The sequence below is a fragment of the Sinocyclocheilus rhinocerous genome, unplaced genomic scaffold (assembly GCF_001515625.1).
Source record: "Sinocyclocheilus rhinocerous isolate Xijiao unplaced genomic scaffold, SAMN03320098_v1.1 scaffold507, whole genome shotgun sequence".
In the NCBI taxonomy this organism is placed as follows: domain Eukaryota; kingdom Metazoa; phylum Chordata; class Actinopteri; order Cypriniformes; family Cyprinidae; genus Sinocyclocheilus; species Sinocyclocheilus rhinocerous.
The window spans coordinates 156,608-169,419 of NW_015649561.1; the positions used below are offsets into that span (position 1 = coordinate 156,608).

At 38.0% G+C, this 12,812-nt stretch overlaps 1 protein-coding gene across 1 annotated transcript in view; it reads right to left on the reverse strand.

Annotated features, from left to right (window-relative positions):
* The window catches only part of LOC107710602 (probable flap endonuclease 1 homolog), a 6,075-nt gene extending 2,602 nt beyond the window's left edge, over positions 1–3,473 (reverse strand). Inside the window, exons 1-6 of the mRNA XM_016515414.1 lie at positions 3,269–3,473; positions 2,718–2,793; positions 2,143–2,245; positions 1,990–2,044; positions 1,124–1,185; positions 173–309 (exon numbers count right to left, since the gene is read on the reverse strand). Of these exons, the coding sequence (XP_016370900.1) occupies positions 173–309; positions 1,124–1,185; positions 1,990–2,044; positions 2,143–2,245; positions 2,718–2,793; positions 3,269–3,350 (515 nt within the window). The 5' untranslated portion in view covers positions 3,351–3,473. The remainder of the gene's footprint in view (positions 1–172; positions 310–1,123; positions 1,186–1,989; positions 2,045–2,142; positions 2,246–2,717; positions 2,794–3,268) is intronic.
* Positions 3,474–12,812: the final 9,339 nt, after the last annotated feature.

A 12,812-nucleotide genomic window follows, 5' to 3' on the forward strand; every position in this document is an offset into this window, starting at 1 on the left:
GTCACGGACACTACGTCCATGTTTTTATACAGTCTATGGTATAAACACACTGTAACAAGGACACCTTAAAATAAAGAGTAACCAAAGCATGTTTTATACTTTAATGTGACAACTAAAACAATATCATTGCTAATGTTCTCCGGCAAGATCTACAATCAGACTACTTTTTCACCTGTCTCTCTTTGCATTGAGCTGGCGGAGCAGAACAGTCCCTCCAAACGCCAGAGTGTCCATATCCTCTGAAGCTACAGCATTAACTGTGCCACTTTTGACCAGGTGGGCACACAGCGCCTCTGCTTCACCTGGAGCCTGACATTCACGGTGACAAGAAAGTCAAAATAAATCAAACAAGAACCTCTCAAATTAAAGCTGCAGTCCGTAAGTTTTGCCTCTTTGTCGCCATCTCTGTTTGAAAACCTGCAATTGCAGCTGTGTGCGGAATTATCTTCCTTGCGTGGGTTGTGCGGCGGCACGGCTCCAGCGCGGATGAATCTAATGTTTTGAGGAGTACTTTGGCTGTCAGCCACAGCACCGGTGTGGATATTGTACTTTGCACTCACAGATTCTAGCCTACGTCTTGGAATAAGCATTTTCACCGGATATTGTCATCTGAACAAGTAAGTAACAAGTCTGCCACGTTTGTTCTGACCAACTGAGGAAAAAAGATTTACAATAAATCGCGCTACCAATGGCGATTTAATCTAAATTAGCTCATCAAACCGTGCAAATTATTATTATTGTTATACTTTATTCTCAAATTGTTAATGTTAACAACATCAGCATTGCGTTGAGTATAGTGTGTATAAGCGAGTAGATTTCAATTTCTGTACTACAGTCTAATCAGTAGCCGGGACAACTTCTTTATGTTTACAGACGTGACGTAATGACGCAGTGCCATGCTCGAATTTCCCGCGAAAACCTACCCGTACCACTCAAATTAGAAAACATTATTATAAGCTAACCGTTGTGAATCGGGCTAAAGTAAGGCGATAGTTTCGAACACTGGCTGGTTATGTACTTGCTCAAATATTGATTTCGGATCATTTTTAACCAAAAAAGTTACGGACTGCAGCTTTAATATGAGTGAGGATTTATTTGTATAAATGTAACTAAATTAAAATACCTTGATGCATGGCACACCCATGAGTTGCAGGAGACGCAGACAGTCCTGTTTAAAGTTGGACACTAAAGTACAAAATAGTGTACATAAATGCCATATTCACCAGCACACTAGAAATAATGATCAGCTGAAACAGTGTGAAACAATACAATACAGAATACTTTTAATAACAGAAAAGGCCTTTATAATGTCGCAAAAGATTTCTACTTCAAATAAATGCTATTCTTTTGAACTTTCTATTCAATATTCATGAAAAAGTATCACTTTTCACAAAAATATTAAGCAGCACGACAGTAATAATAAGAAATGTTTCATGAGCAGCATATTAGAATGATTTCTGAGGGATCATGTGACGCTGACGACTGGAGTGATGGCTGCTGAAAATTAAGCTTTACAATCAAAGGAATAAATTACATTTAAAACATAATAAAATTAGTGCTGTAAAATGATTAATCGCGATTAATCTCATCCAAAATAAAAGTTTTTGTTTACATAATAAATGTGTGTGTACTGTGTATATTTATTATGTATATATAAATACACACACATACAGTATATATTTAAGAAAAATATGTTATGTTTATACATTTGAAATATTTATATATAATATCAATTATATTAATATAAATATATACATGGAAATATTTTCAAAATATATACTGTTTGTGTGTGTATTTATATATACATAATAAATATACACAGAACACACAAATATTATGTAAACAAAAACTTTTATTTTGAATGCGATTAATTGTGATTAATCGTTTGACAGCACTAATTAAAATAGAAAAAAATGTAACATTTTTCACAATATTACTGTTTCACTGGATTTTCTTTTCACCACATATTTACAATACAACTGCACACACCTGTGTTGGAGCTCTGTAAGCTGTTCCAGCCTGTGCTTTGAGCTCTTTTCTCCAGCTAGATTACAATTATATGATATATTATTACATACAAAATAATTACACAATAATTATATGTATATGATTACTAAATAACTGTATTAGTACACATCTCACCACAGCTCTCTTTTGATTAGGTGGTCTGCCATCAAGTACAAAGACAGGCTTGATGTCATGCTCCAGGAACGTAAGAGTGCGGTAAAACAAGCCTGTGAGAGGGCTGCAACATCACATGTTCATATGATAAGATAACACAACTATACCTAAAACTAGTGCTGGGCGGTATGACCAAAAATTTATATCACGGTATTTTTCAAAATTATACCGGTTTCACGGTAAATGACGGTATTTTTTTTTCATGCATGACCGGGTGTTAACCATATTTTGTACTGATTGAGAGAGGAAATACTGCAGTATATTGACTTAGAATGCCCTATTTTACTGTCATAATGAGTGAATATTGTCAAAAAATACCACACGAAATAGTGACTAAACACGACCCCTTTTAATACATGTTAACCAGGAGTCACTCTCATTTATAATCGCGGCATCAACAAAAATAAACACCGGTAATCGGTATGAACCGGTATACCGTCCAGCACTACCTAAAACTCATAATATTTACTAAAGACACTGATTTTAATGTATTTTAACAAGCTCAGTGACTGAATAATACTTTATGCTGAACTGACCTTAGCTTCAGATGACTGGGGAGAGCTGAGCGAAACTGATTCACCACAATAGATGTATCCAGTGCAATGATCTTCCCTAAATCACAGATATATGACCATCAGTACAGATTTATGCAAATAAAAAAAGAAGAAAAAGACTTAAATTTAGTCCTTTAGCAGACGCTTTTATCCAAAGCGACTTACAAATGAGGACAATAGAAGCAATCAAAACCAACAAAAGAGCAATAATATGCAAGTGCTATGACAAGTCTATACACACACTCACTCACTCACTCACACACACACACACACATATATATATATAGAGAGAGAGAGAGAGAGAGAAAGCATAAAGAAAGCTACTGTTAGAGGCCTTTCTGAGTAGATAACCACTAATAACAATATAACTCTGAAGAGTAGATTCGAGATGCATTTTTCGCCTGTCAGTGGTTTTCCTTACTGTTTTCTCTTCTTTCGGTGCGGTTTAATAGATTATTGCATGCATTATTTTCGTTTGCTTAAGACCAATTAGCTGTTATCTTACATTTTTAACAGTGATACATTGATCTTACCAGAATAATCGCCGATCTCTTTGCTGCGCATAGACTCTGGCGCGTCAAAATGAATTAGATTCGCTAATTTTGTAATCCCCATGTTAAATTAAAACCGTTTTTGACTTTAAATAGCGCATGTAGGACAGTTGTTATTTTCATTCATCACACAGCTTCATTTCCGCATTGTGCTATAGCTCTCGAGTGGTTGCCGAGGTAACAGAGCGCTGATAGGCCACCGCGACTTCACGTCACCAACTCGTTTCGCCACTGCAAACAGCCTGACACAGCTCGCTTGCCGTAGACAAAGCTCCAGTGCGAAAATACGTTTGAAAGTAATGCGCGTATGGAAGTAGAGGATGGACAGACTTTGAGTCTGAATATTTGTGTAAATGTTTTATTAGGTCAGCTCGGCCTAAATATTATTATTTTTTTGTATATAGTAAACGCTCATTTACTTAGTAAAAAATGGAGCAAGGACTAGAGATGTCAGCAATGATTCCTGCATTGCAAGAACTAGCCAGGTAACATCAATGGCTGCTAATAACGATAGGTTCTCTTGTTAAATTCTCTTGTAAAGTGTCCTCAACATAAATATTGAAAAATAACGCACACACAAGGCCTCTCATGTCTTTTCCAGTGCTAGTTCGGTTGAGTACAACCAAGCTGTACAGAAACCTCGTCAGATACTGTGTCAGTTCATTGACAGGATGCTGACAGATGTTGATGTCGGTAAGAAACAATGCATTGGATCTGGGAGTTTGTCGAGGATATTAGTGTTTTTAGGAGAACATCTCACATTCTGTTATTATTTATTCACCCTCATGCTGTTTCAACCATGCTAAATAATTATAATGCAGTTAGGTGGTTGTTGACTTCACATTAAAACAACTTAGCCACGGAACCATCACCTGTGTGTACAGTACAAGCAAAGGTTAAAGAATTATGATGAAAAAAATGTTCATGTGAAACCCTCTAGAATAGATTATGTGCTGAAAACTATATATTAAACAAATATTACACATGTATCAATACGAATATTAGATTAAAAGACATTCCTTTCAGATGAAAGTTCTGGGTTCTTGTCACATAAATGTTTTCCTTTGTTTACAATGGCTGCTGATCTAATTTTTATGATCTGAACAGCTAAACACATACACAAAAGTAATACATTAGATGGTAGAGTACATGATGCATAGTTTAAATGTTTAAATATTTAGTTCATAGTAGTGTGTCATTTGGGGTGCAATGTGATATTAAAAAAGAAAGTTCACCCCAAAATATAAATTCTGTCATTATTTACTTTCTATTCTATCATGATGTTCTGCATAACACAAAAGAAGATATTTTGAAAAAATGATAGTAAACAAACTGTTTTGGGGACCATTGACTGCCATTGTATGGAGGAACAAAAACCACTGAGTCATTTCTCAAAATATCTTTATATTCAACAGAAGAAAGGAAGTTTTCATGGTTTTCAACAACATGCAGATTATGAAATTATGACAGTTTTTCTGATCTGTCCCTTTAAAACAAATTAATAGAATATTTGAATCTATTGGAAATTTCTCTTCATCCTTCTCATGCAAATGAGTCTCTTTCCAGTGTAATTTTACTGCTTTTAGTCCATGTTTAGTTTTACTCCGTTTTTTCTTTCTCACATTTGAGTTGCTCTGGAGTTATGTAAGAAGACCAGTTCTGAGCCAGCGTGTGTGATGCTGCTGGATTTTGTGCAGCATATTATTAAATCCTCTTCATTAATATTCATAAACCCAGTGTGTCTTTCAGATCACTTCAAAAACTCAGAGAATAGCTGCTCTGGTAAGTTAATTTGGTTTACATTAGATGCCAAAGTTCTGCTCAAAGACATCCAGCTTAGATGGTCTGCCTTCATTCTCCCTTCACAGATTTTAGTAAATGGACCATCAACCGCCTCTTGCGAATTGCTGCTTGCCCAGAATGTGAAGATCTTCACGTGAAGATCTCGTCAGTCATCTGTTCCTTGCTTCATCTTTTCAGAGCCAAGGGTCCAGTCCTATTTGGCCTTTTTTCCACAGAGCTAATATGTTTAATGCAAGATCTAGTGCATATGAATCTCATGGTCAGACCATCACCACAGTAGCCAGTGGTGCTGGAACGCTTCTCCATCAGGTCTGGAGTTTCTGCCGTTTACCTGACCCCCACCATCCTTAATCTGTCCTCATATGCCTCAGCTCAGGCGTTGTTAGTAACTTCATTAACGGTGCTGACAGATATTTTGCAAGGCCTTTTTTTCCCAAGAGAAGTGGCCATCATATGGGACTCTACTTGCCTTATAATGTCTCATGGGAGCCCAAGACTCAAGGCAGCATCCATGGTGCTTTTAACTCGCATTGTGACTCTGGGAGGTTTCCCTGAAGACCATTCACATCCATTTTTCTCTGCTTATTTGCATCTCCTGGACTCCTTGCCTACTTTTGAGGAGTCAGAGCTCGGTGTCTTTGGCAAGGAATTCCAGAAGCTCTCCCAATGTGTTTTCTATCCTGAGGAAGGCACTCACGGCAGGTTTGAGAGAGTTCATGTAAATATGCTGATGGAGAGACTTGAGAAACTGGTGGTTGGTGGGGCACTGGAGCATTTGAAGGTAATGGAGGTGAAAGCTACGCTTTGTGAAGTCTTCTGCTTTGTCCTTGAGTTTGTTCCTCTCGGATACGAGTGTGCAGTGCAGATCCGGAAGGAGAGAGTCGCAGCCATTTGCAAAGCTCTGATTAAGACCATTGGAACCCAGGACCAGCAGGAGGTAAAGGGTTAAATGAGAAGTTTATCAAAAAAAGACAATTATAATTGAAGACAAAACCAAACTTATGTTTTTCCCTATTCTTTTAAGTCTAGTAATAGGTCCAGTCTGTTCCTTACCATACAATGAAAATGAATGGGGACACAACACAAAACAACAAGATAAAAACAGCATAAAATTGGTTCAGACATCTTTGTGCTATATTCAAAGTGTTAAGTCATACAATATATTGGGAAAAAGACTGACATTTAAAGGGATGGTTCACCCAAAAAGCAAAATTCTGTCATCAATTACTCACCTTCATGTTGTGCCAAACCCATAATACTTTGGTAAATAAAAAAAAATTGGTACAGTAATCACGGATACTCAACCATTCTTGTTTGAAGCATGAGAACAAACCTAAATTGATCTTATGCATCAAGCAAGGAAACTTGAGCTTCTGTTTACCTTATTTGATGAGCTCTATGGTTGTGTGTTGATCAAAAGAAGACTTGGATTAAACTACTTGATTCATATGGTTTTTCTTTCGCAATCTCTTTATGAACTTTTTCATAGTTTTGGTCACCTGGACTTTCAATTAAGGGAAATCTCTCTGAAAATTCAATTCAGTTAAGGGACAGAAATCCTTAATTGTGTTTTGAAGATGGAAAAAAAAAGGCAAATCGTTATTCGCTGACAGTCTTGCCATACGTTAGCTCTCCAGTCTCAAGTCTTAAAGTGATGATATGTTGCAGAAAGTAACACATTTTCTGTTGTATGAAATCTAGCAAAGCGTGGAAGGCTACCTGTACGCAGCCCTCAAGACAGAAGCCATTGCTACAGTGCAGGATATACAGGCTGGTGTTTCTGACCCTGCTGATCCTAGTATGCATGAAGAGGAGGTTCCAGCCAAACGCCCAAATCTCTCTCTTCCAAACCCAGCTAAGGAGTGGGGAAAAAACTCAGCCAATGTATGCAATTCTTTTTCCCCACTCTCCAGATAGACATTCCTTCAGTCTCTCCTCTTACCATGTGTATTCATCTTGTCCACAATTAGGCAGGTGGACATGAAGAGCAGAAGTGAGGTGTGGGCAGCTGTAGACAGCTGACTGGATGAGCTACTGACCCAGATGAGGGACCACAGAGCGAGCCAGTGCGTGAGCACCGTGCAGGGACTGGCGCTCATCTTCCATCTGGCTGCACTTTGCTCAAAACACGGACTACAGAGGTACAGATTTATTTAAGACCTTTGTTGTGTTGCATGGTTATTGGTTCTCATTCTTAAATACCTCTTCAGTGGCAGAGGAGAGAAGACATCAGAGACCTCAGATGCAGCGCAGCTCATTTGGTTAAAGCCTCAGATTTTGGCTGAGGTAGTCGAGAGCTGCCGCACCGTGATGGCAAACACCTCTAATGATGAAGATCTAAAAGCCTCTGGTGGAGGGTACCGTCCGAATCCTTGATGCTGTCCTTTACCTTAACAGTGAGTGTATTTTTTTCACAAGATCCTATAGCCCCCCTAAAAATGGCCTAGCGACGCCCATGCCTGGGTGTGAGTCAAAGGACCATTTTATTTAACTGCATCTTGGTTATTTTTTTGGGATGCACTAATATTAAAATTCAAGCCAAAACTGAAAAGCTGATAATTATTTTCAAGTTACAACTGATAACCCTAAAAAATAAAAAAAAGACATTACCACAAGTAAATGTAGGGACCACAACATTGTAATGCATAATATGAAAAATGGATATTAATTTTGTTAAAGATTATATTTAACATTAATTTTGCTGATATTGCATACTTTTTCAGCATTTTAACTCGAGAGCAGCCCGTAGATGTATTTAACATCATGATATTAGTTCATTTGAATTGATTTGATTTGTATTGTCTGTTTACAGCCAATAGTCAGGGTGACACAGGTTTTAACAGGAATATTTGTGCTCTGCTCTCGATCCCATGGGTGCTTGAGCATTCTTCACAAGCAGTTTATCAAACGGCCTCATTTCCTGCTAGTCTGATTGCACTCTCCCAGAAACTTGCTCTTGTCTACTGTAAGTATCTTATAGTATCCCATAATTTTAATGCATAACTGTTTATTTCAGTGTGAAGTTCCTTAAATAAGTTTCATTTATTTTACAGTTTATTACAGTACATTGTTGTTTTGTACTTTTGCTTGTAGCTGCACAAACTCGAGCACACTGTGTGTTTCTGCTTGCTTTGCTGCCGAAGAGTGTGTGCTGTGACTGGCGGTCGTCGGTTTAACGCCGGGCCCTGCAAAGGAGCAGTGAAGCCGAGTGGGCCAGTGCTGTCAGAGGCTTCCCCTTTCTGCTGCACCACCTAGGAGTCAAATCCTACAGCCTCATCCACGAGGTCCTTCTGTACGTCATCTAAGAGTCACACACTTTGAATCAAAAAAGTGATTCAAATGGCAGACCTGGAAATGTCAGGGAATTTTAAGTTTGTGATTTGATATGGAAATTTCTATTGAGAATATGTACTCTATTTTTACATTTTAAATTAATAAAAAAAAAAAAATCCATATGCATTATATGTGAACTTTTTGCACTTTTGTAAACATTTGAATTCAATAATGCTTTTAGGAACAGACTCCAGGACAGCTCAACACAAGTGAAGACGGAGCTGGCTGGTATTACGGGGCAGCTGGCCTGCTGTTTGTCTGAGAGCTCGCAACTGCAGGTCCCTCAGGAGACGATGCCAGATGCCAGAGCTGCTCTGTGCTGGTCTCAGCATTTCAGACTCCCACCCCAGCCAGACCTCCTCCATCGGAGCCTCCATCCTCACCCCATTCCTTCTGCTGCTCAAACCTGTGGAGGACAAGAAGGTCAAGCAAGGTCAGTCCAGTCCAGTAGTGTGAACTACAGACCTTATTTTAGGGATTTCACCAAAAATCCATCGACTTCAGGTCAATGGAACTGGAATTACTAAAATGCAAACTTACCATCCCAGCAGCTTTCAGCTTGGAAAGCTTTATCTGTTTTGAGGATTAAAGGGTTACTCCACCCCAAAATGAAAATTTTGTCATTAATCATTCTTAATTTTATGAAGCGACGAGAATACTTTCTGTACGCAAAGAAAACAAAAATAACGACTTTATTCAACAATTCGTCTCCTCCTCGTCACCGTAGCGCCATTTTGGAGAGTATCCGCTGAAGTAAACTCATTACGAAGACGAACGAAGCTTTTACGGGTTTGGAACGACATGGGGGTAAGTGATTAATGACAACATTTTCATTTTGGGGTGGAGTACACTAAGTGCTTAGTCCGAAGAATGTAAATAGCTCAATTTGAATCAATTAATTTATAAAATATTATTTACTTTTTTGGTCCTTTTTCTAGTATGTGTTTTGTATTGTTGTAGCCTTTAGAGTGTATATGTACTGTGCAAATGCTTTTTAGCTCACAAATCAGTCTTGACTTTTGTCTTTTGAAATGGCAGCTTTCATCAGGAATATACGGCACTTGTTTAAGCATGTGGATCTGGGTAACTGTGACCCTGACACAAAATCTCTGGTTAGCGCATTAGTCAACCTCATTGAAGACCCTGACCAGGAAGTCCGCATAAAGTTCGGCCAAAATATCAAGAATCTTCTGGAGTTTTGGAATGGAAATGGCTTCGTGAAGGAGGTACAGATTTTAAAGTTCAAATTATATTAACATGCTGTAACCATCATCACCTATTTGGCACTTAATGTCATTCATTAAGTCATTTAGCAGATGCTTTTATCCAAACTAACTAATGGATGTATTATGATTTTCACAGCTTCTTGTGTCCAGGCTAAAAGAAGCTTATACAAGTGCAAAGACCTCCAGAAACAATGAACTCAAAAACACACGGTAACACTTTACTTGAAGGGGTGTGCATAAGACTGACATGACACCTTCATAATCATGACATGACACATGTCATGAATATGAAGGAGGTTTTATGCATGTTTATGACAACTGTCATTAAGTGTCATTCGCTCAGTTATGTCATTTTTAATGCAAATATGACATTATTTGACCTAACACTAACCTAACCCTACCCCTACCCTTACCCCTAACCATAGCCCATAACAAAGACATCTCAAACAATGTCATCTTTGCATTAAAAATTACATAACTGAGCGAATGACACTTAATGACAGTTGTCATAAACATGCATAAAAAACCTTCATATTCATGACATGTGTCATGTCATGATTATGTAGGTGTCATGTCATGATTATGAAGGTGTCATGTCAGTCTTATGCACACCCCTTCAAGTAAAGTGTAACCAAACACACTCATATTAACCACTGGAGAAATTGGGAGGTAGTGCGAAATGCTTTTCTTGCTGCCACTTTTAGTATCTGTTGATCCTTCCTGCTGTTAAACGTTTTCAAATCATGTATCAACAATGCTTTTCTTGCTTATGGTGGTTCTCAGAGCTGCTGAAGGGAACCTGGTGTCTTTTGCTCTGCTTCATCTTCTGCACTGCCTGCTGTCCAAGTCTAATCCTGTATCGGTAGCAGCCTACACAGAGATCCAGGCTTTGGCCACCTGTAGAGACCTAAAACTGCAGTCCTTCTTCAATCAGTACAGGAACCCAATATGCCAGGTCAGTGTGCACTTCTGATAATGTGATGATGTTTTCAATATTAATAATGCTGTGCTTTTATGTGGTGCTATATGTATCAATGTGAGTACCAATATAAGCTGTTCATCACCTTCAAAAAGCTTAAAAACTGTGAGTTAGAAATGGAGAACAGTGTTTGTTTAAGTTAAAACTAGGGCTGCACGATAAATCGCATGCGATATTTAACGCGCATCTTGTCAGTAAAGCCATTCTGTAATCAGCGGTAAATCTCCATCATGTGCGGGCTTTCACATGGAGCAGCATTAACTACACAGAGCCGTTGTTCACCGACAAGCTGCGCAAAACATGCGCAAAATATGATCGTGGTTTTGCGCAGCTTGTCAGTGAACAACGGCTCTGTGTAGTTAATGCTGCTCCATGTGAAAGCCCGCAGGTGATGGAGATTTACCGCTGATTAAAGAACCGACTTTACTGACAAGATGCGCGTTAAATATCGCATGCGATTTATCGTGCAGCCCTAGTTAAAACGAACTAAACTTTGTGGTCAGTCAAACCTTAGTCCATGTAATATTATGTAATGGGTCTACCTTTTTGTTTATTGCAGTTCTTGGTGGAGTCTTTGCATTCACGACATGTGACGGCTCTGCGCTGCACACCAGATCAGAGCAGCGAGGCTCTGCAGGAGGAAACGGCCCATCAGAGAGAGCTGGCACTGGACATTCTGTCTCATGTGTCATATGTCTTTGATTTTCCTGACCTTAATCGTTTTCTCAATGTAAGTTCAGCATCTCAATATCAGATTCAGCAAGATCAGCCTCTGACGTAACAGAACAGCCTTAAAGGGATAGTCCACCTAAAAATGAAAATTCTGTCAACATTTATTCACTCTCATGTTGTTCCAAACCCGTATGACATACTTTCCTATGTGGAAGAGAAAAGAAGATATTTTTTAAAAATGTTGGTAACCAAATGGTTTCAGGTCCCACTGACTTCCATAGTATGGACAAAAAAAAAAAAATACAATGGCAATGAGATGCAAAACTGTTTGGTTACTATCGTTTTTCAAAATATATTCTTTTGTGTTCCACAGAAAAAGTATACTGGTTTGGAATGACCTGAGGGGGAGTAAATGATGACAGAATTTAGATTTTTGGATAGACTATCCCTTGGTCATTTAGTCAAATATAGTACAATAAAATGTGAGTAGTCTTGATAGCAATGATAAATTACTCATATAAACTAAACTGTGACTATTATTCGCTAATTTAGGGCTGTGAAATTAATCGAAATTCAGTTTCGATTTCGGCCTCCAACGATTATGAAAATAAAGTAATCGAGAGAAAACGATTATTGCGCCCCATTCCGCCCCCTTTCCAGCGGTGCTCTTTCTTTCCTCCATAAAAGCTCAATTTCGCGTACAAATCAGTAAAATCATGTAACAAGACTTTTGCAAAATGGGACGTGCTTGATTTATTTAATTTGATTAGATTTATTTATGTTTTTAAAAGCGTGAAAGAGAACTTGCGCTTCCTCGGGAAGATATATGTGCTCAGAGAAGGAACATAACACGGACATGTAAAGTCATCTCTTAGTGCCTAAACGGTCAAATACACACAAAAATGTGTCAAAATGCGGCGCTTAGTGATTATTCATGTAAACCCTCGTCGGTTATGTAATAAATGAACGTAAAGAGTTGAGAATGAAAATACTTGTGCAACAGTAAATTGGATCCGTGCGGCTCTTAAAGTGACAGCGGGCTAATATTCCTGCTGCCCATTGTGTTCTTTATATTAATCAAACAACAAAAGACAAATTCAAAATCACTCACTGCTCTTGACTGAAGGACTTTTGTAGCTTTAATAAGAAACAAAGGAAGTTTAATTCTTACAGTGAAGACTATGCTGTTTTATTTTACATTAGGTTATTCAATAGTAGGCTGTTAACTGAATAGCTACTTTAGACTTGCATTAAAAAAACTTAAAGCACAGTTTGTTTCATTTGTATATTTTTTATTCTATTGTATTCTTTTGCTTTTTTATTACTGGCATTGTATTCCTTTGAGGACCTTTTTTGATTGTTTTTTTTCACTAATATTAGTTACTCTGGTATTCTGCTGTGGTATTGAGAATTGTGACATTTCGCTGCTCTCTAAAATGTAGATGTCATAGCAGCCTTATTTACAGAAAATATATATTTGATATATATCACTATCTTTAAATAAATCTTTCAT